This window comes from Eumetopias jubatus, unplaced genomic scaffold (genome assembly GCF_037043125.1).
Source record: "Eumetopias jubatus isolate StellerSeaLion01/CBP00866 unplaced genomic scaffold, mEumJub1_p1.0 scaffold_3, whole genome shotgun sequence".
Taxonomy (NCBI): domain Eukaryota; kingdom Metazoa; phylum Chordata; class Mammalia; order Carnivora; family Otariidae; genus Eumetopias; species Eumetopias jubatus.
In genome coordinates this window covers 93,415,025-93,439,508 of record NW_028274809.1, presented here as the reverse complement: position 1 = coordinate 93,439,508, position 24,484 = coordinate 93,415,025, and the positions used below count along the sequence as shown (strand labels likewise).

The following is a 24,484-nucleotide window of genomic DNA, read 5'->3' as shown; positions in this document are numbered from 1 at the left end:
ATCTTGTGTGGATTCATCTGAGCTATAGAAACAGAGTATACATTTTGAGCAAAGTCAGCCTTTGAAGCAAAATAGCAAAGCTAAACCCCAACAAGAAGCATTGAAGATTGGCATGAAAATAGTTTGAGAGACACAGATCAAGGGACATGAACCTGAAACATGTCACCATTTGAGCGTCCTTTTCCTCTTCCCAAATGTTTCAAATACATGTGAGATCGAATTATAATAAGGCAAGGAAGTGTAATCTTGAAATACAGGAGGTCACAAACCACACATCTTGAGAGTAATGGGCAAAACAAGTAAAGGAGAGTCCCTCCCAAGGAGAAGACATTATGGGCTGATCGTTTAAACTCTTTGATATATGGTCTTTTTTTTTTAGCTCCAAGTTCATCTACCTACCATCTGCACTAACTGTTCTGCAACTTTTCACTCTTTTTTTTTAAACAGTTTTTTGCTTTTTTTTTTTAAGATTTTATTTATTTATTTGAGAGAGAGAGAATGAGAGAGAGAGAGCATGAGAGGAAAGAGGGTCAGAGGGAGAAGCAGACTCCCTGCCGAGCAGGGAGCCCGATGTGGGACTCGATCCCGGGACTCATGGATCATGACCTGAGCCACCCAGGCGCCCGCAACTTTTCACTCTTATTCCTATTTTGGATAACCATATTTATACCTACAAATAATCTTAAATTCAAATGAAAAAGTTTCCCTGGTTGATTGACTATTTGCAATAATTTTTTTCCTATAATTAAATTTATCTTGAGACAAGTATCTTAAACTACAGTAAAAGTCTTCATTAACCAAAATACTAAAAAAAGGAAGGAGACCAAGTATATAGTGTTCCACTTATTTGAGTAGTATTACTCTAATACTTGTTCTACTTCAACATTTGTCCCTGAGAAAAGTAAATTTTAGAATCAGACTACTATGTGCAAATCCCAGCTACAACACTTACCAGGAGGTAACCTTGGGCAATGCGGTGTGAACCTCTCTGTGCTTTTGTTTCTTCATCTCACTTTATATATAAAGTGCTTAGAACAATGCCCAAAACCTAATAAATGTCATGTAAATGTTAGCTACTAATGTTACTTTGTGGTACCATCAAAAAAAAAAAAAAAAAAACAGGTAGTATCCTAAATGAAAAGGCATAGGAATTTTGGGCTAAATTTGTGTTTGGTCTGCATTCCAGAGTGGCCGGAGGAAACTGACATAGTTTGTTTTAAAATATTTAGTCTTTTTGTCTTATTAGCTTCTTAACATATGCCCTTTCCTTAAAGTCCAACAGAGTTCACATCAGTTGACTTCTTTTCTTATCCTTGAAGTAACTTGAGGTCTAAATATGTTCTAAGAAAATTTACTTAAATAGTTCCTTCCCATTTTTTTTTGTTTTTATTTAAATTCAATTAACATAGAGTGTATTATTAGTTTCAGAGGTAGAGGTCAGTGATGCATCAGGCTTATATAACACCCAGTGCTCATTACATCATGCCCATCACCCAGTTACCCCATTCCTCCACCCCCCCTTCCCTCCAGCAACCCTCAGTTTGTTTCCTATGAATAAGAGTCTCTTATGGTTTGTCTTCCTCCCTGATTTCGTCTTGTTTTATTTTTCCCTCCGTTCCCCTATGATCCTGTTTTGTTTCTTAAATTCCACATATGAGTGAGATCGTATGGTAACTGTCTTCCTCTGATTGACTTACTTCCCATCATTTTTAAAAATTTCTGTTAATCTTATCTGTCCATAGCTATGGAAACATTACATGGAAAAGGTTTTAAAACAGTATGTGTGCCGTTTCTATAAATAGTGTAAATGGATATTTATATTATATCTGAACATAAAAATAAGGCTACCTATATATACATGTAAATTGTGATTATCTATGAGTAATTGTTTTACAAAAATGGGTTTTTCCATAGTGGCTTTTTCCTTTTTTGTATTTTCCAAATGTTCTACTATGAAAACCTATAGTATAATCAAGTAAGGCTTTTTTAAGAGATGTTTTAAATGTCCAGACTTATTCAGAAATATTGAAATAAAACCTTTGTTTCAAGCATTATGTATTAAATGTAAACTAAAACAGTTTTGTGTTATTCCTTATCAAGTAAACACTTCGAGATTAATGACATGAAATCTGCATTTCAGCTGCAGTGCAGATTCTAAGGAGAGGATTTATGAGTGACCCAAGAACTCATGAATTCACTGAGTGCTTTGTAATCATGCGGTCAAGTTTCATTTTAATGAAAGGGCAATTTACTGTGTTTAACCATATTTTAAACATGTTACCTTAAAACTTAAGTTCAGCTTTTGCTTACAGAGCCATTTGCTAAACATGAAGAGTGAAAAATGCCATTCTCAGTCTGCCTGTCAGCATGCATAGTAAGCTTCTGGTTTCATGTAGAAGCATATATTATTTTGATTCTTTGTTAAGAATATGTTTTTCTCTATTATCTATTAGTGAGTATAATATTGAGTGCCCGCTTACTGGCTTAGCTCTGCAATAGCTGGTACGGGTGTCTTTGTTTTTAATGGGGGTGGGGAAGGGGGATGTTAAAGTTTCTAACCTTACTCTTAAAAAGCACACCATTTCATTTTTTGTTTTTAAGGCATACACCATGAGAGAACAATTAAAGAGATCAATTTTATATTACCTGTACAGTGGAGTTTCTTTAAGTATAATTAACATACAATGTCGTTAGTTTCAAGTGTACAATATAATCATTCAACAATTCTGTACATTACTCAGTGTTCATCAGGATACCTGTACTCCTAATCCCCTTCACCTGTTTCACCCATCCTGCCAACCACCTCCCCTCTCATAACAACCTGTTTATTCTTTTTACTTAAGAGTCTGGTTTTTGTTTCAATCTTTCTTTCTGTTCGTTCATTTGTTTTGTTTTCCAAATTCCAAATATGAGTGAAAGTATATGGTATCTGTCTTTCTCTCCCTGACTCATTTCACTTAACATTATATTCTCTAGGTGTATCCATGTTGTAGCAAATAGCAGATTTCATTATTTTTAATGGCTGAGTAATAGTCCGTGGTGTACATATACCACATCTTCTTTATCCACTCATCTATCAGTGGACCCTTGGATTGCCTCCATATCTTGGCTACTGTAAGTAATCCTGCAGCAAACATAGGGGTGCATATATCTTTTTGAATTATTGTTTTCATTTTCTTCGGGTAAATACCCAGCAGTGGAATTACTGGATCCTATGGTAATTCTATTTTTAATTTTTTGAAGAACCTCCATGCTGTTTTCTACAATGGCTGCACCAGTTAATATTCCCCCCAACAGTGCACAGGGGTTCCTTTTTCTTTACATTCTCACCAACCCTTGTTATTTACTGTGTTTTTTGATTTTAGCCATTCTGATAGGTGTAAGGTGATAGCTCGTTGTGGTTTTGATTTGCATTTCCCTGATGATGAGTGATGTTGAGCATCTTTTCAAGTGTCTGTTGGCCATCTGTATGTCTTCCTTAGAGAAATGTCTGTTCATGTCCTCTGCCATTTTTTAGTTGGATTATTTGAGAGTTCTTGTTGACTTGTGTAAGTTCTTTATGTATTTTGGATATTAACTGTGTACCGGATATATCATTTGCAAATATCTTTTCCCATTCAGTAGGTTACTTTTTTGTTTTGTTGATGGTTTATTTTGCTGTGCAGAAGCTTTTTAGTTTGGTATAGTCCCACTGTTAAATTTTGCTATTTCTCTTACCCAAGGAGTCCTGTCTAGAGAAATGTTTCTAAGGCAATATCAAAGAAGAAATTACTGCCTAGGGGGCGCCTGACTCGCTTAGTCAATAGTGCATGTGACTTTTGATCCCAGGGTCGTGAATTCAGGCCCCATGTTGGCTGTAGAAATTACTTTTTAAAAAATGAGTAAGCTGGGGTGCCTGGGTGGTTCAGTTGGTTAAGCGACTGCCTTCGGCTTAGGTCATGATCCCAGAGTCCTAGGATCGAGTCCCACATTAGGCTCCCAGCTTAGCGGGGAGCCTGCTTCTCCCTCTGACCCTCTCACCTCTCATGCTGTTCCTTTCTCTCTTTCTCTCTCTCAAATAAATAAATAAATAAAATCTTTAAAAAATAAAAAATAAATGAATAAGTAAACTCTTAAAAAATAAGTTACTGCATATGTTTTTTTCCAGGATTTTTATGATTTCAGGTCTCACACTTAACGACTCTAATTCATTTTGAGTTTATTTGTATATGGTGTAAGAAAATGGTCCTGTTTCATTCTTCTGCATGTAGTTGCCCAGTTTTCCCAGGACCATTTGTTGAAGAAACTTTTTCCCGTTGTATGCCCTTGTGTCCTTTGTCATAAATTGATTGACCATATAAATATGATTTATTTCTGGGCTTTCTGTTCTGTTCTATTGATCCATGTGTCTGTCTGTGTACCAGTACCATACTATTTTGATCACTACAGCTTTATACTGTAGTTTGAAATCTAGGAATGTGATACGTCCAGCTTTGTTCTTTTTCAAGATTGTTTTTTCTGTTCAGGGTCTTCTCTGGTTCCATACAAATTTTTGGATTGTTTGTTCTAGTTCTGTAAAAAATGTTTTAGGTAGTATGGACATCTTACCAATATTCTTCTAATCCATGAACATGGAATATCTTTCCATTTGTTTGTGTCATCTTTGGTTTCTCTTATTAATGTTTGGTAGTTTCAAAGTACCTTCTTGATTAAGTTTACTCCTAGGTATTTTATTCTTGATGCAATTACAAGTGAGATTGTTTTCTTAATTTCTCTTTCTGCTACTTTATTATTAGTGTATAGTAATGCAACACATTTTTGTATGTTAATTTTGTATCCTGTGTCCTTACTAAACTCATTTATCAGTTCTAGTAGTTTTTTGGTGGAATTTTCAGGGTTTTCCATATATAATATTATGTCATCTCCAATAGTGAAATTTTTACTTCATCCTTTCCAATTTGGATGACTTTTATTTCTTGTCTGATTACTGGGGCTAGGGCTTCCAGTACTTTGTTGAATAAGAGTAGTGAGAGTAAACATCCTTGTCTTGTTCTTGCTCTTAGAGGAAAAGCTCTTTTTCACCACTGAGTATGATATTAGCTGTGGGTTTTTCGTATGTGGGCTTTATTATGTATGTTTGTTCCCTCTAAACCTACTTTGTTGAGGGTTTTTTTTTTTTTATAGATCTTTATTTATTTGACAGAGCGAAAGAGCACAGCAGGGGGAGCAGCAGAGAGAGAGGGAGAAGGAGGCCCCCCACTGAGCAAGGAGCCTGATGCATGGCTCCATACCAGGACCCCAGGATCATGACTGGAGCTGAAGGCAGATGCTTAACCATCTGAGCCACCCAGGCGCCCCTGTTGAGGGTTTTTATCATGAGTGGATGTTGTCCTTTATCAAATGCTTTTTCTGCATCTACTGAGATGATGATGTGGTTTTATCCTTTCTCTTGTTAATGTGATGATTCACATTGATTGATTTGCAAATATTGAACCACCCTTGTATCCCTGGATTAAATTTCACTCTACACTGGTGAATGATTTTTTTTAATGTATTGTTGGATTTGGTTTACTAATATTTTGTTGAGAATTTTTGCATCTGTGTTCATCAGAGATATTGGCCAGTAGTTTTCCTTTTTTGTAGTGTATCTGGTTTTGGTATCAGTAGTTCTGGCCTCATACAATGAACTTAGAAGCTTTCCTTCCTCTTCTTTTTGGAATAGTTTGAGAATAGGTATTAACTTTTCTTTAAATGTATGATAGAGGGGCGCCTGGGTGGCTCAATTGGTTAAGCGACTGCCTTCAGCTCAGGTCATGATTCCAGGGTCCTGGGATCGAGCCCCGCATCAGGCTCCCTGCTCAGCGGGAAGCCTGCTTCTCCCTCTTCCACTCACCCCTGCTTGTGTTCCCTCTCTCGCTGTCTCTCTGTCGCTCTCTCTCTGTCAATTAAATAAATAAATAAAATCTTTAAAAAAATAAAAAATAAAAAAAATAAATGTTTGATAGAGGGTGCCCAAGTGGCTCAGTCGATTAAACTTCTGCCTTCAGCTCAGGTCATGATCCCAGGGTTCTGGGATTGAGTCCCGCATCGGGCTCCCTCCTCAGCAGGGAGTCTTCTCCCTTTACCCCTCCCCCCTGCTTGTGATCTCTTACACCCTCTTTCTCTCTCTCTCAAATAAATAAAGTTTGATAGAATTACCCTGTGAAGCCATCTGGTCCTGGACTTCTGTTTTGGGGCAGTTTTTCATTACTGATTCAATTTCATTGCTAGTAATTGAGAGGTTCAGATTTTCTATTTCTTCCTAATTTCATTTTGGAAGATTATATGTTTCTAGGGATGTATCCATTCCTTCCAGATTGTCCCAATTTGTGGCATATAATTTTTTATAATATTCTTTTATAATCCTTTGTATTTCTGTGGCTGTCAGTTATTTCTCCTCCTTCATTTCTGATTTTATTTAAGTCCTTTCTCTTTGTCTCTGTCTCTCTTTTGGTCTTTATGAATCTGGGTAATGGTTTATCTGTTCAGAGAATCAGCCCCTGGTTTCATTGATCAGTTCTGTTGTGTTTTTAGTCTCTATTTCATTTATTTCTGCTCTAAAATTTATTATTTCCTTCCTTCTACTGGCTTTGGGATTTGTTCTTTTCCTAGCTCCTTTAGGTCTAAGATTAGGTTGTTTATTTGAAATTTTTCTTGCGTCTTGAGGTAGTCTTGTATTGCTGTAAACTCCTCTGTTAGAACAGTTTTTGCTGCATCCCAAGGATTTTGGACCATTGTGTTTTCATTTTCATTTGTCTCCATGTATTTTTTGATTTCCTCTTTGATTTCTTGGTTGAGCCATCCAATGTTTAGTAGCATGTTATTTAGCTTCCATGTATTTGTGTTCTTTTCAGAATTTTTCTTGTGATTGATTTCTAGTTTCATACCATGTAGTCAGAAAAGATACATGATATGTTTTCAATATTTTTCAGTTTACTGAAATTTGTTTTGTGGCATAACAAGTGATCTGTTCTGGAGACTGTTTCATGTGCACTTGAATGTATGTTACACTGTTTTTTGAAAGAATCTTCTGAATATATCTGATAGGTCCACCTGATCCAATGTGTCATTCACAGCCACTGCTTCCTTGTTTTCTCTCTGGATGATCTATCCATTGATTGATGATCTGTGCATCATGATCTATCCATTGATTACCCATGTAACATTGGAGTGTTACAGCCCCGAATTATTATTGTATTACTATCAATTTCTTCTTTGATGTCTCTTAATAGTTACTTTATGTTAATTTAGGTATTCCTGTGTTGGGTGCATAAATATTTACAATTGTTATATCCTCTTGTTAGATTGTTCCCTTTATCATTATGTAGTATCCTTCTTTGTCTCTTGTTACAGTCTTTGTTTTAAAGACTATTTTGTCTTATGTAAGTATTGTTTCCCCAGCTTTCTTTTCACTTCCATTTGCATGGTAAATGTTTTTGTATCCCTTAACTTTCAGTCTGCATGATTATTTAAGTCTGAAGTAAGACTTTTTTAGACATCACATACATGGGTCTTGCCTTTTTTTTTTTTTAAGATTTTATATACTCGTTTGTCAGAGAGAGAGAGAGAGCAAAAGCAGGGAGAATGGCAGGTTGAGGGAGAAGCAGGCTCCCTGCTAAGCAAGGAGCCTGATGCGGGACTTGATGCCAGGACCCTGGGATCATGACCTGAGCCAAAGGCAGATGCTTAACCAACTGAGCCACCCAGGCATCTCAGGGTCTTGCTTTTTTTATCCATTTATTCACTGTATGTCTTTTAGTTGGTACGTTTAGTCTATTTACATTCAAAGTAGTTATTGATGGGTATATACTTACTGCTATTTTGTTAACTTGTTTTATGGTTGTTTTTGTAGTTCTTCTCTTTTCCTTTCTTTTCCTCTCTTCCCTTGTGGTTTGCTGGCTTTCTTCAGTGAAATGCTTAGATTCCTTTCTCTTTATTTTGTGTATCTATTGCAGGTTTTTGACTTGTGGGTACCATTAGGTTCATATATAACATCTTATGCATATAGCAGTTTATATTACATTGATGTCAATTTAACTTTGAACCTGTTGTAAGAGAACTAATTTATAATCCCCTCCAACCCACATTCTATGTATATGATGTGATATTTTACATCCTTTTATTTTGTGGATCCCTTAAACGCTTTTTATAGATATAATTTAATGTACTGCTTTTGTGCTTTAACCTCTGTAATGATTTTATAAATGATTAATCCACTACTTTTATTGTGTTTGTATTTACATACGAAATTTTATTCTTTCATAATGTTGTTACTCTTGATTATGGCATTCTTTCCACTCAAAGAATTCCCTTTAATTTCTCTTGTAAGTCTGGTTTAATGGTGGTGAAGTCCTTTAACTTTTGTTTGCCTAGAAAACTCTCTCTCTTTCTATTCTGAATGATAATCTTGCCAGTCATAGTGTTCTTGTTGGTGGTTTCTTTCCTTTCAGTACTTTGAGGTATATCATATGACTCTGGCTTGCAAAGTTTCTGCTGAAAAATCAGCTTATAGTCTTCTGCGATTTCCCTCCTAAGTAACTGTTTTCTTTTCTGTTGCTGCTTTTTAAATTCTCTCATTATCACTGCTTATAATTACTAAGTATCTTGGTGTGGACCTTCTTGGGTTGATTTTTTTGGGGACCCTCTGTGCCTTCTGGATTTGGATGTCTGTTTCTTTCGTCAGATTTGGGAAGTTTTCAGCTGTTATTTTTTCAAATAAATTTTCTGCCTCCTTTTCTCTCTCATTTCTTTCTGGGATCCCAATAATGCAAATGTTATTACACTTGATGATGTTGCTGAGCTCCCTTAACCTAGTCTCATTTTTTATTATTATTTTTTCTTTTTGGTTTTCATTACCCTGTCTTCTAGGTTAGTGGTCTGTTTTTCTGCATCCTCTAATCTGCTGATGCCTTCTAGTATATTTTTCATTTCAGTTACCTAATTCTTCATTCTGACTGGTTTTTTGTTTGTTTTTTCTCTTTGTTGAAGTTCTCGTTGAGTTTGTCCATTTTTTCCCTCAAGTCCAGTTAGTATCTTTGTATCATTACAAAGTATCATTACTTTGAATTATTTATCCAGGGATATTGCTGATCTCAGTTTCATTAGCTCTTCTTTTGCGATTTTTGTCCTGTTCTTTCATTTGGGACGTATTCTTATCTCCTCATTTTGTCTAACTCTCTGTGTTTGTTTCTGTGTATTAGGAAAGTCAGCTATGTCTACTGATCTTGAAAATAGTGGCCTTAGGAAGAAGGGTGGTGCCCTGTAGCACAATGTTTCCTGTTGACCTGAACCCGGTTCTTCAGGGTGTCTCCTCCGTGGGTTGCATGTGCGCTGCTGCTGTATCTGAGCCACATTTGCCTTCAATCCTCTTAGCTGCAGTGGCCCACCTTGCATGCTGTGGGCAGGATTTAGTCCCTGTGCTGTTTAGGGCGACTGTGGGCTTGTACCTGGGCAGTGTCAGCAGTCAGACCAGATGCCTGCCCTCATCCAGTTCACTGGCTCTACAGTGGCACTGCCCTGCTGGGTCCCCTGAGAGGTTTTTGTAGGTAGGTGGGGCCAGCAGTCAGACCAGATGCCTGCCCCCAATTTGTCTGGCATGGCTGCAGTGATCCCAAACTACAGGGCTCTCTTCTTGTGCTGCCGCTTGAGAGCTTTTTGTTGGTGGATGTGACTGGCAGTCAGATCAAATGTCTGCCCCCAGTCCATCTGCTGGGGCTGCAGTGAAACTAGTTTGTGTGGTTATCTTCCCTTCTCCCCAGGACAGCAGTCACTTTGGAGTGCCTCCCATCCCTGTCCAGGCTGCTTGCAGGATGTGATGCAGCAGGAGCCACTTAGGAGGGTTATTTACAGCTTTTAAAACATCTGGAAATAAGGCAGTGAACAAAATTATGTTAATATGAGCTTCTTAGGAAATATATTTTCTTTCTAAAGTGCTTGACATTCTTGTTTTTAATAGCTCCACTAATGTTTTAAGAATATGCTACCAGGGGCGCCTGGGTGGCTCAGTCCTTAAGCGTCTGCCTTCAGCTCGGGTCATGATCCCAGGGTCCTGGGATCGAGCCCCGCATTGGGCTCCCTGCTCCTTGGGGAGGCTGCTTCTCCCTCTCCCACTCCCCCTGCTTGTGTTCCCTCTCTTGCTGTCTCTCTCTGTCAAATAAATAAAATCTTTAAAAAAAAGAGAGAATATGCTACCAGTGTATTTATGCTACTTCTGAATGAAGTACTAATATTTAGTCATTGTTCTATTTTCCAAGTCTTTCAAATCTAGAACTTCATGTTCTCCCAACTCTTCTACTTCTACTCTTCCCCACAGGTATTATTCATTTTATACTTTTTTCTGACATTTTTTTTCCCATAAGTCCAAGCTCAGATGTCTACCTCTGTCAGGATTAATTTCTCCCTCCTGCTTTCATAAGTCCTATTTATACTACTATTCTAATATGGTGTCAGGGCTAAGCATACCTAATTCAAAGATAGGGACCTTATTCATCTTCATATCACCCACCAGTCATATCCTGGGTTTACAGCCCACTACGCTCTGTTACAAATGATGAGGTGCTGGAGTCACATGTTTTAGATTTCATGTTATGTTGTCACATTTTGAAAATGTGCACGATGTTTGTGTGGAGATACACTATGACATGGATATTGATTGGGATTAGGTTGCGTTAGGGAATCTAAAATACCATTGGAAACTTACCGATGCAAATTCCATAACGCAGTATTCTGTGACATGGAATCTATAACTATTTATTGAGAGTTTTTGCTGTCAGATGTTTTTTCATAAGAGAATTTTTGGGCTGGGAGGCTCCAATGTGAATCTCCAAAAATTAGTGAATTTAAATAAAGGAAATTGGAGCCACATTTGTCCATAAATTGGCATTTTTTTTCAAAGTTGTATTTCAAGATAACATAACTTTGAAAATATTTTGAATAAACTACAAAAGTAGTATGAGAAATAGTTGAAGTTCCTTGGGTGGATGTGACTATATAAGTCAAGGTATTTTAAGTCAGGTTATGTTGCAGCAAATTCTGCCAGGTTTCTACATTGTTCTTTTCAATTATAGTGGATTATATTCTTACAAGACCATTGTAAGTTACTTTTCCAGTCTATAAAGAGCTGAGCCCAAATTCTGACACTGTGGTCTATGCTTCTGTATGTGTATGTTCTGAGGTAATGTTTCCAACACAAGAAAAGATTGTATCTTCACATCCCATTTCCATTCCTGCCCTTTATGTTCCTAGGAGTGGAAATGTGTCAATGTATGCTTTGATGGTGTTTGGAATTTAGAGCATGAATTTGAAGTACATGTGATTTGTTAAACTGAAAAGAGGATTGACTGTTAATTGTTAGACTAAAGGGCAAGAAATAAGCCTCCCCTTGTCCTTTATCAGCCTACAAGTTTAAGTATTACAGAAAATTCATTCACAGAAAAGTTGAGAAAATAGCATATCATCAATCAGTTCATTACTGACTAGGATTAGAATATAAATTTTTTGTACAAAGTTAGATTACTCAGAAGTCATTTGTAACATGGCCATAAAGCACTATTGCCATAGAAATAGCATAATTTTACAAAACCCTTCACGTTTAACTAGTTCACTATAACTGAATTTTTACTTTGTTGGTGTTAATATGTTGTTTAGTTAACAAATATGCTTTGTATTTCTATCTTTAGAGAAGGTTAAATGCTAGATTTTATTCAATTATTTAGTCACTGAGCAGAATCATTGAGACTTAAAGGCAACTACACTGATGCTGTTGTCTATAGTCAAATACCTGAGATGCGATCTTTGCCATTTCTGTTGCTTTAGGGATTAATAAGGATAGAAATGAAAACTGATATTTATAGGATAGTGAAATATATTTATGGTATCACTAGAGAAATCATTGCACTGACGTTTAGTTGTGGGAGTTTGTATAGGCAATACTATAGTTTGGTTCATCTTTGTAGAAACTTTTTAAATACCCTGAAGCTGGATGGTTATTTTTATCTGGTTTCTTTTAAAAAAAGAAAAAAATGATTTCTGGTAACTTCTAGCAATTTACATAAGTTTTGAGATAGTTGGTTTACCTAAAGGAATCCTCTTGGGGTCAAGAAGCAAAATACAATTCCTATTTTCTTTTCTTTTTTGTTTTTTTTAATACAATTCTTACTCACTACTCAAAGCTTATCATTGTCGGTTCTTACTTAAATAACTGATGAATTCACTTGGTAAAAGTAAATGTATACTCTTAATTTACTCCTTAAGTTACTAATAGTGCCTTTAGTTTAAAGAAGAGTTGTCCCTTAGGTGTCTCATTTGTGACTGCAGTCAAATTAATCTCTTTCAGGATCTGTTTCTCTGTCAAGTGACCTTAATAATATAATAAGGAAATAGTCTAAAAATTTGCTAAATTACTCCATTTTCCTTGTGCCTTGACACATTCCTAGTATAAGGATTCCTATTTTAGTATGACAACCATTATATAAAAGTGATTCTCCTCTCTCCTACTTTTGGTCTTCAGAAGGGCCAGCTTCCTTTGCATGCACCCTCTGATGTAACACAGGGCCCTGTGTTTGGTTTAATGTTCTGCTATTACCAACTCAAAATTCTCAATAATTTTTAACAAGCAGCCCTGCACTTTCCTCTTGCCCAGGGACCAGGAATTATGTAACCAGTACTGATACTCAGACTCTAGTTGTTGTAATAGATTGTAATATACACTGAAAAGTAATTGTCTGTAAACCAAGTCTGTGACCATATAAATTTCCTCAACTATAAAGGAAATCTCTGTACACAAATTTTATTTGAATGTATTTTAAGCGGAGAAAAATATAGCTGGGAGTTACCGATACAGTAAACCCTTTAAATGTTAGCTCTCATAATAGAGGGTTTTTAAGATTTGCTGTTTTAACAGAATTTTGTCATTTAAAAACACAAAAGTATTTGCTTAAAACACAAAAACATTTTATTAGATGAAAAAAATAAATTCAAAGCAGGGTTTAACTCACTGTGCCATTACAGGTTATCAAGTTATACCCAACCACCAGCAAAACTACCAAGCACTAGTTGGAGTTCAGCAGCCCCAGAGTCAGAGCCTAGTTGGTGGCCAACCCAACAGCATTGGAAATCAGATCCAAGGAGTAGTCATCCCATATCCTTCAGTGCCATCATACCAGGTATGTTGTCATGATTGCCATCTTTGGATGGAGGAGATTTTGAATAAATAAAATGCATAACCACAGTTCATCTCCTCTCTTTTTTTAAATATAGGGAAAATGCTTTTGTGATCTATAACTTTATAGTCTTAAGAGTTTTATTAGTTATAGCAGCTTTGTTTTATCCTCATTGTATTGCTTTATTCATTCACTTTTTAAATTTTTATAAATAATTGTGAACTACAATGTTAACCACATTGGTAGTAGCAAGTAAATTTTGTTTGGCATTGTCTGTGTTTCCAATGATATAAGTATATAATAAGCAAGTATCTTACTCAGTTCTTCAGCTTCTTAGAAAGTTTCTTTTGAGGAAAGAGTGGAATGAGAGGGAAAATAATGGTAGAGGTAGGTACCTAAAAGAGTGAGGTAGAGTACAAACTATAAATCAGTGTTTACAGAATAGAGAAGAATGTTAAGTTTTCCATGCTGGAACTAATCTTTTTCCCCACCTCACTCCCAGAAAAGAATGGCATATCACATGTTTAAAATGTTGTGTATTTTAATTTATAGTTCTAAAGTAGAAATATCTATTGTTTCATAAATAAGTCAAATATATCTAGTATAATACGGCACATTTTCAGAAATTGTTTTACCCTTCCTTCATCTTTCTGAAAAACTTGCAAGTGACTTTGTTTTATTAGCTTCATGGTTTTCCATAGCTGAGCCTAATGTTAAAAAATCAAAGACCATTTTCATTCATCTCAACAAGGTAAAGACAATCTAGTTAGGAAGATAAATGTACATATAAACAAGTTGATGATAGTGCACAGACCCATAACTAAAGGGATTATGAAGTAGAGCCATGAACAGATTAGAGACTTAAATGTAGAAGTTCTCTGGAAAGATAAAAACCTTTAATTAGCTCTTAAAAGAAAATTATGGGCATTAATTGGTTAAGAAGAAATCCTGGGGATGGGGAAGGATATGAGTAAAGGTGCTAGCATATTTCACGTAATTCCAGAAATTTTAAATTGAAGTTAAATGTAAACTATGGAATTGTCAAGGACTAGTGAGTACTAAGATGTATCTAGTAAATATTTATATATATATGTCTAGTTTTCTAGCTTCTTGATAATAGAAAGCAACTAAGGAAAAAAGAAAAGATTAATCATAGAACTAGGTTTTACATCTTTGTTTTCTCTCCCATCCCCATGCTTCTTCCTTATCCTCTGTGCTTGAGCCCAGGCACATGGTACTGCCCATTCCCTTCTTCTCCATAGCTAGACATTAGAGAAAATCAGTACCAGGCCAGGAACTCTCTCCTGTCAAGGACCTTGGTTGTGCTACCTAACCCAGTACATTGAGCACCTGTTAGATGTCTAGGCACTGTGGAAATAAGATCTGCCCTTTATCTCTAGGGGCTCACAGTCTAGTGCAAGTAATATAATTTTTAAATAAATTACAGACTTGTTAGTGTAGTTTTTGTTTTTTTGTTTCTTTAAGCTAGATACTGGAAATGTGTCAGAGCTAAGACAGTAATTACAATTTCTATAGCATACTTCTTTATAAGTTATAAATCATTTCTCAAGATATTTTATATACTCCTCATACTGGGTAAAAGACTATGAGAAGGATAGCCCTGTAGAGCAATTAGAGCCTGTTTTATAATTCCTACTACCTCTGGTAGAGAGGCTGAGTGGGAATAAAATGCTGTCCAAAAAATAAGTCAGAAATATCATCTGTCCTCAGTAGACTATTTGGTGGCCATATGTCTCAAATACTGTTCCCTCTCTTTTGCTACTTTAATTTTTCTTTACTACTAGTTGTAGATTTGTTCTATAGTTTAAATCATCTAGATTAAACTGTGTTGTTTTCCCTGGATCTGCTTTGAGTATATATTAACTTAGATACAATCAGAAATAATAATCTTAGAATGTTATACTCCTTTAGTAGGCAAAAAGACTGATATATATTATGTTATACAGAGTTGGATAAATCAAACCAGTAGCTTCCTATTTGCAATAATTGAGCCAAATTCAAAGTAATTAAGGGATTACTGTGTACTTTGAAAAGACTAGTTTGCATTTCAGAAGTTAATCACCTTCTAAATCATGGAAGCCAGGTATAGAGAATAATGAAATGGTTAAAGAGCTGAAGTTCTGGAGCCAAAGGGCATAGTTTCAAATATTAACTTCCCTACTTACTGGCTCTACACCCTTGGGCAAGTTACTTAACCTCAATTTCCCGATCTATAAAACAGGGGTGAGTGATAAAAGTACCTTCTTAAGGTTATTAGGAAGACTTAATATTATAACACACATACAGTTACTAGAACAGAACCTGATGCATGGTGGTAAATAAATACTTAGTAATGTTAATTTGCATTATCATCACTATTCCTACTATTATTGCTACTGCTGTTGCTAACATCATCATCATCATAACCATCAGAAGCTTTTATATTGGCCTTATTTACCAAAATCAGTATAATCCACCTGAAATGTTGTGGCACAAGAACCCATTACAGCAGAACAACAACAACAGAAGAGTCCATTGTGTCTGTGGTTTCTATTTTAGAAACCAGAGACCTGAAAAATCCATTGTGTTCATGTGGGTTCTATGTAGATAATATAGAAAACAGAACTGAAAGATACACTGTTCACCAGATGTCTACTCTGCTAGATCCTGCAAGTAGAGATTACAGTGGAGATAATGCCTCCCATGAGATGGAGGTAGCATCTCATTTTTTCACATAAGGAGCTGTTGGGCCTCACAATAGTTAGTCATTTGCCTAACGTCACATAGTTAGCTAAAGGATGAAACCAGTACCACATCTAGATATCTTAAGCTCTAAAACTCACACTTTCTGGTCCAGTTTATCTCACTGGTGCCCTACCTGAGTTTTATTTAGCTCTGTCTGAGATGTGCTGTATTATTTACTCTTTCCATGTCAAATGATCATGCTTATTTGGAAACCATTTCTTTTTTAAAACAACTTTTACTTAAGGATGTAAGTCACATTTTATTTTTATAATCTAATGCATCTAGCCTATTGTTTAATTGATAAATGCTAGCCAAAAACAAAAGCTGGCTGAAAAGGACAGAAATAAAGTGGTAGTACTATGGCTAACTTATCATGACTATTGGCAGTTTAGCTTATTCCTAGAGGTTGATACTGGAAAATTTTATGGAGGCTGGAGACATTATCATTTGCAAGATTTTGAAGAACGTTTTTCCCCTTAAATTGTCTTTCAAATTCTAGGTTTCACTGCCTCAAAGTTCTCAAGGAATTGCCCATCAGACTTATCAACAGCCTGTTATGTTCCCTAATCAGTCTAATCAAGGATCTATGCCCACAACAGGAATGCCAGTTTACTATAGTGTCATTCCGCCTGGCCAACAAAATAATTTAAGGTGAGTACAACTAAGAAACCTAATCCTATAGCTGCTCATTGTTTATCAGATCCTGATCTGTTACTAATTTTAAAATTGACTAAGGAGCATGACCTGAAATCATTATCTAATATAGAATAGAAAAAGTAGGATACAGTCTCCTTTTCTCATAGTTTTTCTAACAAAATCAGGATAAGCCAGACATTTCATATGTAACCTAAAGAAGAGTCACATCTTTTCTCATGTGCCTAAAAGTAGGCCATTCTCCTCTTAGCCAAATGGAATAGTAGTTGGCCATGGACCCTGGAGTTGGAGCATTTACTATTTAAGATTTTTGTAGGAGTTGGGGGAGAATGTACTTCCTGTATATAACCTCAGCAACAGAATTTCTTGCTAAAATTCAGGCTCTAGGGAACTCATTTTTCATCAGTAAGAAGGAGGCATATAGGAGAAGCAAATGATAGTAGCTCTAGATAAAAGCAAGTCATGAAGCTACTTCTTTAGCTACTTCAACTTGGAAGAGCAGAAGCTTTTCTGATAAGCCGAATGTGATACAGAGTAATCTTCCTTTGAATTGGGTAACTTTAGTCCATTACTGAGAAAGTATTACAGGGGCTCAGTGCACTTAAGCATCTGCCTTAAGCTCAGGTCATCATCTCAGGGTCCTGGGATCAAGCCCCACGTTGGGCTCTCTGCTCAACAGGGAGTCTGCTTTTCCCTCTCACTTTCCCTCTGTTCTCTCTCTCTCAAATAAATAAAATCTTAAAAAATAAGAAAAAGAAAAGAAAACAAAATACTACAGTCTTTCATTTATTTCATGACATCCCTGTAAGTTGCCAGAGGGACTACAGTGCTCTTTTTAAGAAGGAGGACCTATGTTCTAATTGCTGATAAGAGATTGACACTGGTTATGGTTACAGATAATGGTATTTAGGGGTGAGAAAGTGATTGACAGACTTGCTTCATTGAATCTCCTTGGGAGAATGGAAACTTTTCATTTTATTTGTTATCAAACACACACACACATACACATAGGAACTCACATATTTCCTCAGCCTTGGTTCTCATTTTATTTGTTGTCACACACGCACACAGGACTCAACATACTTCCTTGCCCTTTCCAGCTCTGTGGTGTCACAGATTGAAGAGGCCCAGGCTTTTTAAACAGTGAGTTGGTTGTGAATCATAGGCAACTTTGGAGTTTTAAATTCTAATGAGCCCCAGCTCTTTAAAGGTAGAGGGACTACACAATGAAAATAGAAATGTGTACTGTGTTAAATTTCCCATTTGTTGTTTTAAGTTTAAAATCTCTAAATAAGGGGAAGATACTCCCAATCTGAGCCTCTTTTTCCAATTTATGTAAATTTGGGGTCTGTAATGCCAGTTCAGGTTTAGAAGTGTCAGAAGCAGAATTCTGTGCAGGTGAGATAGATGGTGTGAAAATGGCTGGGTTATCTGCTTCTTGAACCAAAGTATAACCTTTTATCTGAGAGAAAATTACCAAAGAAATCATTCCAGTGTAGAACAGAGGCTAAGAGAAGTTGGTATTAATACAGTGACTTGTTCCAGATCAAAAGACACCTGTTTTTATAAGTTAACTTGTGTAGACCTACGTGCTGGGTAGAGGGGCTTTCTTGAAGGAAGATCAAGCCTAAAAGGACCTATATAAAATGACTTAGACTTTAAACTTTCCCGTGTTTGTTATATTTATCAATACCTTAAACAGAAACAATCTTGTCCCCTTGATTTGCAAGAGAACTGACCCCAGGAGTGTGTGTGAGAGACAAAGCTGTGAGAGCACAGCTTTGTACTGTCCCCCCCACATTCAACTTTAAGTATGACAGCAGGATCTAAAAGCTGTCATAACTATACTTTGGAAAGAACCGTACCAACTTTTAGTTCCTGGGCCTGCTTCTGCAAGAAAATAAAAATTTGGTGAGCTAGCCTTGGCTGGAGGAATAGCTTGGAAGCCCAGCAATTAAATGAGAAGTGAGATTCCCCTCCAACTTGAATCTTAAGAAAAAGTTTTGGGAATTACTCACAGGTTAGGGCTGTGACCTAAGTGAGTCAAAGAAATTTGAAATAAGCTAGCTGTTACTTGACAGTAGAGATTATTACTATGTAACAAACTAGCATTGATCTCTTCCAACTACCAATTACTAGTGTGAGAAGTGGAATGAGTTGCACATAAAGCAAGAATGTATATCCTGGGGCGCCTGGGTGGCTCAGTCTGTTAAGTCTGCCTTCGGCTCAGGTCATGGTCCCAGGGTCCTGGGATTGAGTCCCATGTTGGGTTCCTTGCTCAGCAGGGTGCCTGCTTCTCCCTCTGCCTCTGCCCCTCCCCCTGCTCGTGCTCTGTCTCTCTCTGTCTCTCTGACAAAGAGTTAAAATCTTTGGGGGAAAAAAAAAAGAATGTGTATCCTGTCAGACTTGTATTCTGGTACCTTTTATGCTAGTTATTAGGTAGGAATACAAGTCATACAGAATTAATTAAGGATACCTTTGGGTGAAAAACATTTCTAACTAATGTTATTTTATAAAATACAACAGCATTCTTTACAGAAAATTTTGTTTCTGATTCTGGGCAATATTTAATAAGCAAATTGCCATATATTTCAGATTTCCAACTTAAAAATCAACTGTTGGCATTTATTAACCAGATCATTACCATCCAAGGGCCAATACTATAGAGACCATTCCTTCATAAATCTAGATTTACTAGCTTGTATAAATTATATTTTATCTTACATATTCCACTGTGTTTACACACAGAGCAGAGGTTTGTCTGAATATTCCAGCATCTAGAACAGTGTCCAGCCCAGGATAGAAGCTTGGTAAATGCATATTGAATGAACACACTTCCTTAATGGTAAAGCCAACTTACACATATGTATTGGTACATATATGTTATTCATTCTTGTTTATGTAGAATTATTGGCCTTAATATTACTATTTTGTTTCTATAACCTCTATATACTTTTTAAATTTTTCATTAATTTTTTTACTACAAAATAAATGATGCTTGTTGACACAAGTTAAACAATCAATACAAAAATGTGTAAAAACAAAGCTAATCATCATGCCCCACTCTGCCCTCACCTCCAGGTAACCAGTGTTCATATGATAGTATGTGCATTCTGTCACATTAGCCTCCTGACCAAACAAACATATACACATATAAAATACACATATATTGAAATTAGGTGGTAAATTCTAATGAAATAGACATTATCTTGCATTTTTTCTTTAATAGTGTATTGTGAATATCAGATTAGTAAAATTCCGTCTAAGACATTCTCATTTTGTTTTTTTTCTCATTTCTTCACAAACATAATTTTACATAAATGAAATCGTGTCATACAAGCAGTTTTCTATTGTTCTAACTTCCTTCTCTCCCCCAACCCTTTCAATGAAATCATTCCCCATATACACACATGCTGGGTAACCCATGTTTCTGTCCTGGTTTATATCCTTCCTCACTTTCCTCCTTGTACCTAATCACATGCTAACATAAATAATGGGTATGGAGACACAATTAAGATTAACACAGACACAAAATGGAATTTATAAATAATTTTATTTTTTTTTAAGATTTTATTTATTTGAGAAAGAGAGTGAGAGGGAGAGCACATGAGAGGGGAAAGGGTCAGAGGGAGAAGCAGACTCCCTGCTGAGCAGGGAGCCCAATGCGGGACTCGATCCTGACACTCCAGGATCATGACCTGAGCCGAAGGCAGTCGCTTAACCACCTGAGCCACCCAGGCGCCCATATAAATAATTTTAAATCTGCACTGTCTACAGCTTGGGTTTTTTTTTAATACACAACCATATGATGTTTGAAATATGATGAGAGAATTTAATCTTTCAAATTTAATATTACAAATGATACAGTAGATTTTTTTCCTGTAGCTTCATGTGTTTATTTTATGACACTGTGCTTGTAATCTCTGCCATTTTCCCAGGAGTCCAAATGTATGCATTATTCCTTGAGGCTCTTCATCTTGGAATCTAACTGATTTGATATCAGGTTATGAAATGGTCTAACTTAGGTACTTTTTTAAATAACTGAATCTTGTGCCTTTAGTCATTAATTGATGGGGGGGCACGATATGGTTAGAAGATGAGCTTTGGAATCAAACAAAACCTGACTTCAAGCCTTTGTAACTTTAGGCACGTTACTTAGTCTTTTTGCACTTTGGTTTTCTCATTTGTAAAATAACACCTTACAGGATTGGTGTGAGGAATTCCATGTGTAGGACTTTGTGTATGAAAATTATTCTAAAATATATACTTGCCTGTGTTCTTAAGTAGAGGACACTAAAAATAGTTAAACTTTTTATTGCTGATTCAGAGCCATAATCCTGAGCATGTTGGAGATATTTTCATGTACTTTCTAAAATTAGGGTCTTTCTTTGTCAGTTATTGTCAGTGTAAGTGCTCTAAATCTGCAATGGAGTTACCAGAACTAAGTTTTTAAAAAGAAAGGCTGTGAGTCAGATGCTGAAGGGCTCTACTTTGAAAAAAGGTTGTGATATCTTTGAGGAATTTGTGACTTCTGTTTTAATAGTTCCATGCCTTTACTGCTTACCTGGTTCCGAGCTGTCTTCCCTGTTATTGTGGTGGCTGCACACTTCCCTGAAAAGCAGTAAGAAAGCTGGAAGAAACCATAGAATATGATTAGTCTTTCCTTGAAGCAGAAAGTATTTTTGAGTGTTGTTCCCATGTGGACTAAATATAGTAAAATGTTCATTTGTTTTCTGAATTATTTGTGTTTTCTATGTGAACAGAATCTGTGTATTTGTTCTTTTCTGGTAATGCCAAGTCAAGACTTCTTAAAAGACACTCCATTTTGTAGATTTAAGAAAATTTATCTCTATTTACTTCACTGAATTTGAAACCTGTATTTTTGCCAAAACATTAAGCTGAGGAAAGAAAAAATATATTACATTATCTCTTCAGAGTCACTTACATAAAGAGAGATCTGTAAAGTTGATCACATTGTGCATTTGTATTTGCAAATTTGTGTATTCCCTATAATTCATTTGTAATCCCAAAATAGATATTTGCAGGCTTTTTCAGTCATTTGCAGATATGCAGAGAACAGTGAAAAATTTGAGTCACCCGACAAACACATTTTCAGCTGAGGTCAAACAGGTTGACACTCTTCCTCCTTACTTCAGTTCTCATACTGTAAATATTCTTTTCAGCCTGTTTGGTGCTACAGTTTTGGCATTTTTGTGCTATTATTTGGTGATGTTGCTGCTTAAAATGGCCCCCAAGCATAGTACTGAAGTTCTAGTGTTCCTAATCACAAGAAGGCTGTGTGATGTGTCTTATGGAGTAAATATGTATGTTCTGGCATAATTATATTGTTGTTGGCCATCAGATTAGTGTTAAGGAATCAACAATGTGGCATATCCAGAAAAAGAAATTCACCAATCTGTAGGTTGAGATTGCTCCAGAAAATGCTAAAGTAACATCTAAAGTTCATGATCAAGCTATGGAAAGGATGGAAAAGCAGATAAATTTGTGGATTTCTGGGATGACAACCAATAAAAAAAAAACCATAGTGACAACATTGTTCTAAGGCCAAAACCAAAGAGATTTATGGTCAAATTACTCTGGGTCAGGAAAATGTTAAAGCCTTCTCAAGTAACGTTTCATTATAAAGAAAAACTGCATGTAATTAGTTATTGTAAGGAATCTATGTTAAATAAAATATCTTTAAACAGAAACACACATAAAAACAGGTTATGTATTGAACAGTTGAGGATGTTGTGACCAGAGGCTCTCAGTAACCTAACCCTGTATTTCCTGTAGGGACAATGGCTCGGTATTTGCTAATTCAGTGTTCGTATGACTTTTAGAACATAATTGTCAGGAATAACAAGAACCAGCTGAATCTTATGCCTCATACTGTGTTAGGTATCATAAACGCATGCAGAATGCAGTAGTAATATAGAGTTCATATTGTTACTGAGTTTTGATTATTACTACTGCTAAAGCCTACTTCATCTTAGTAAAGCATGATGGTCAAGTAAAGACTATAAAATTTGACAAATCTGTAGCCTTTATTTTTCAGAACACTAAAAAGTTTGCCTTCCTCTCTAATGCCAAAGACTCAATCCAGCAAGAATTCATATATTTAAATATATTTAGATAAGGAAGAAAGATAGGACATAATCCTTGTCCTTAGGGAGCTATAATTTTTTATGGAAAGCTAAATTTATACATAAGGAACAAGAAGAAAGTCATACAAAATGCATATAAGGAAGAGATAATTAGAGGCACTTGGGTGGCTCAGTCGGTTAAGCTTCTGCCTTGGACTCATGTCAGGATCCCAAGAGTCCTGGGACAGAGCCCCACATCAGACTCCTTGCTCAGCGGGGAGTCTGCTTCTCCCTCTGCCCTTCCCCGCTGCTCATGTTCTCTCTCTCAAATATATAAATAAAATCTTTAAAAAAGGGGGGGAGGGATAATTTGAGAGTATTAAAATATGTATAGATACTAAGCATTTTGCTAACCAAATGGTATATAACCATATTATCGTTTGAGCCCTACCTGTCTGGTCAACATTTCTTCACCTTTAGTTTCATTCCATCTAAAATGGTGTTTTTAGGGGCGCCTGGGTGGCTCGGTTGGGCAACTGCCTTTGGCTCAGGTCATGATCCTGGAGTCCCCGGATCGAGTCCCGCATCAGGCTCCCTGCTCAGCGGGGAGTCTGCTTCTCCCTCTGACCCTTCCCCCTCTCATGTGCTCTCTCTCTCTCTCATTCTCGCTCTCTCAAATAAATAAATAAATAAAATCTTAAAAAAAAATAACTAAATAAATTTAAAATGGTGTTTTTATTCCAGAAAGCTTACAAATGCAGATAAAACCTTTCTTCCAAAATTATTTCTTGTCATTTTACTTTTCTAGAAGCTTGTCCTCAGAGTGTCCTCTGAAAAGAGTAAGAATGTGTGTTTGTTTTTATTTTACATATAGACTGTGAAACACGGAAAAGGTTAACCATAGAATTTGACCTAAAGGCCTTAACTCTTCAGGCCTGATTTCTAGCACCCTACCTTTTAACGGATCTACCCGTGATTCCTAATCTTTTTTTTAAATTTTTTATTGTTATGTTAATCATACATTACATCATTAGTTTTTGATGTAGTGTTCCATGATTCATTGTTTGTGTATAATCTTATCGGCATGTTAGAATCACTTATAGGGCTCTTTTAAAAGTACTGGTCTTAATCCCTAGTTCTCCACATTCTCCTTTCACTGGCATGGGCCTGAACATAATTTTTTTGAAGCCCTCTGGCAAGAAGCCTTGAAGCCTTCAGGCAACAGGAGTTAAGACCCATTCACCTGCACCTAACCAGCCCTTCTCTTCATTATCCATAGACATGAGCTGTGTGTAGCCATAACCCAGTAATATTTTACACATTTGCAAGAAATTTATGTCTGTCACTGTTTATTTGCAAACTTTCATCCAAGACCCAATGTTTGAAGATAAAACTGTGTAAATTACCCCATACCAACAAGTATACTCAGTTTTAGATGGAAGGTATATGTCAAACTCTGAGCTTACAGGGTCGGCATCCAAACATTCTTTATGTTTTTACTCAATGGACTGTAATGAGCTTCATTCCATTACCAGATTATAAGAAGAGAAGATTTCTGTAAGAACAATGAGACTTTGTTTTGAAAAATGTCTTCCTTAGCTTGAGTTGCTTAGCAACCTCTTTTTTTTATTTTTGACAGAGGTTCCTTATGCAGAAAAATAGAATTTGAATTATTATTTTTACTTTCCGCTCAGCCTTCCAGTTATCACTGAGGCGACTTTGTGTTTAGATTAGATTGTGTTGTTATGTATACTGTGAAGATTTGGCATAGCCTGATACACGTTACATGTCTTGTCACTTTCAGCAAGCCATATAGTGGTC

General features: G+C 36.2%; 1 protein-coding gene across 7 annotated transcripts in view; it reads left to right on the top strand.

Moving 5' to 3' along the window:
• The window catches only part of R3HDM1 (R3H domain containing 1), a 131,123-nt gene that overhangs the window by 65,053 nt on the left and 41,586 nt on the right, over positions 1-24,484 (top strand). For all 7 annotated transcript variants that reach the window (XM_028101268.2, XM_028101266.2, XM_028101263.2 and 4 more), the window contains 2 exons: positions 13,027-13,181; positions 16,423-16,574. In XM_028101268.2, coding sequence (XP_027957069.1) covers positions 13,027-13,181; positions 16,423-16,574 — 307 coding nt within the window. The remainder of the gene's footprint in view (positions 1-13,026; positions 13,182-16,422; positions 16,575-24,484) is intronic.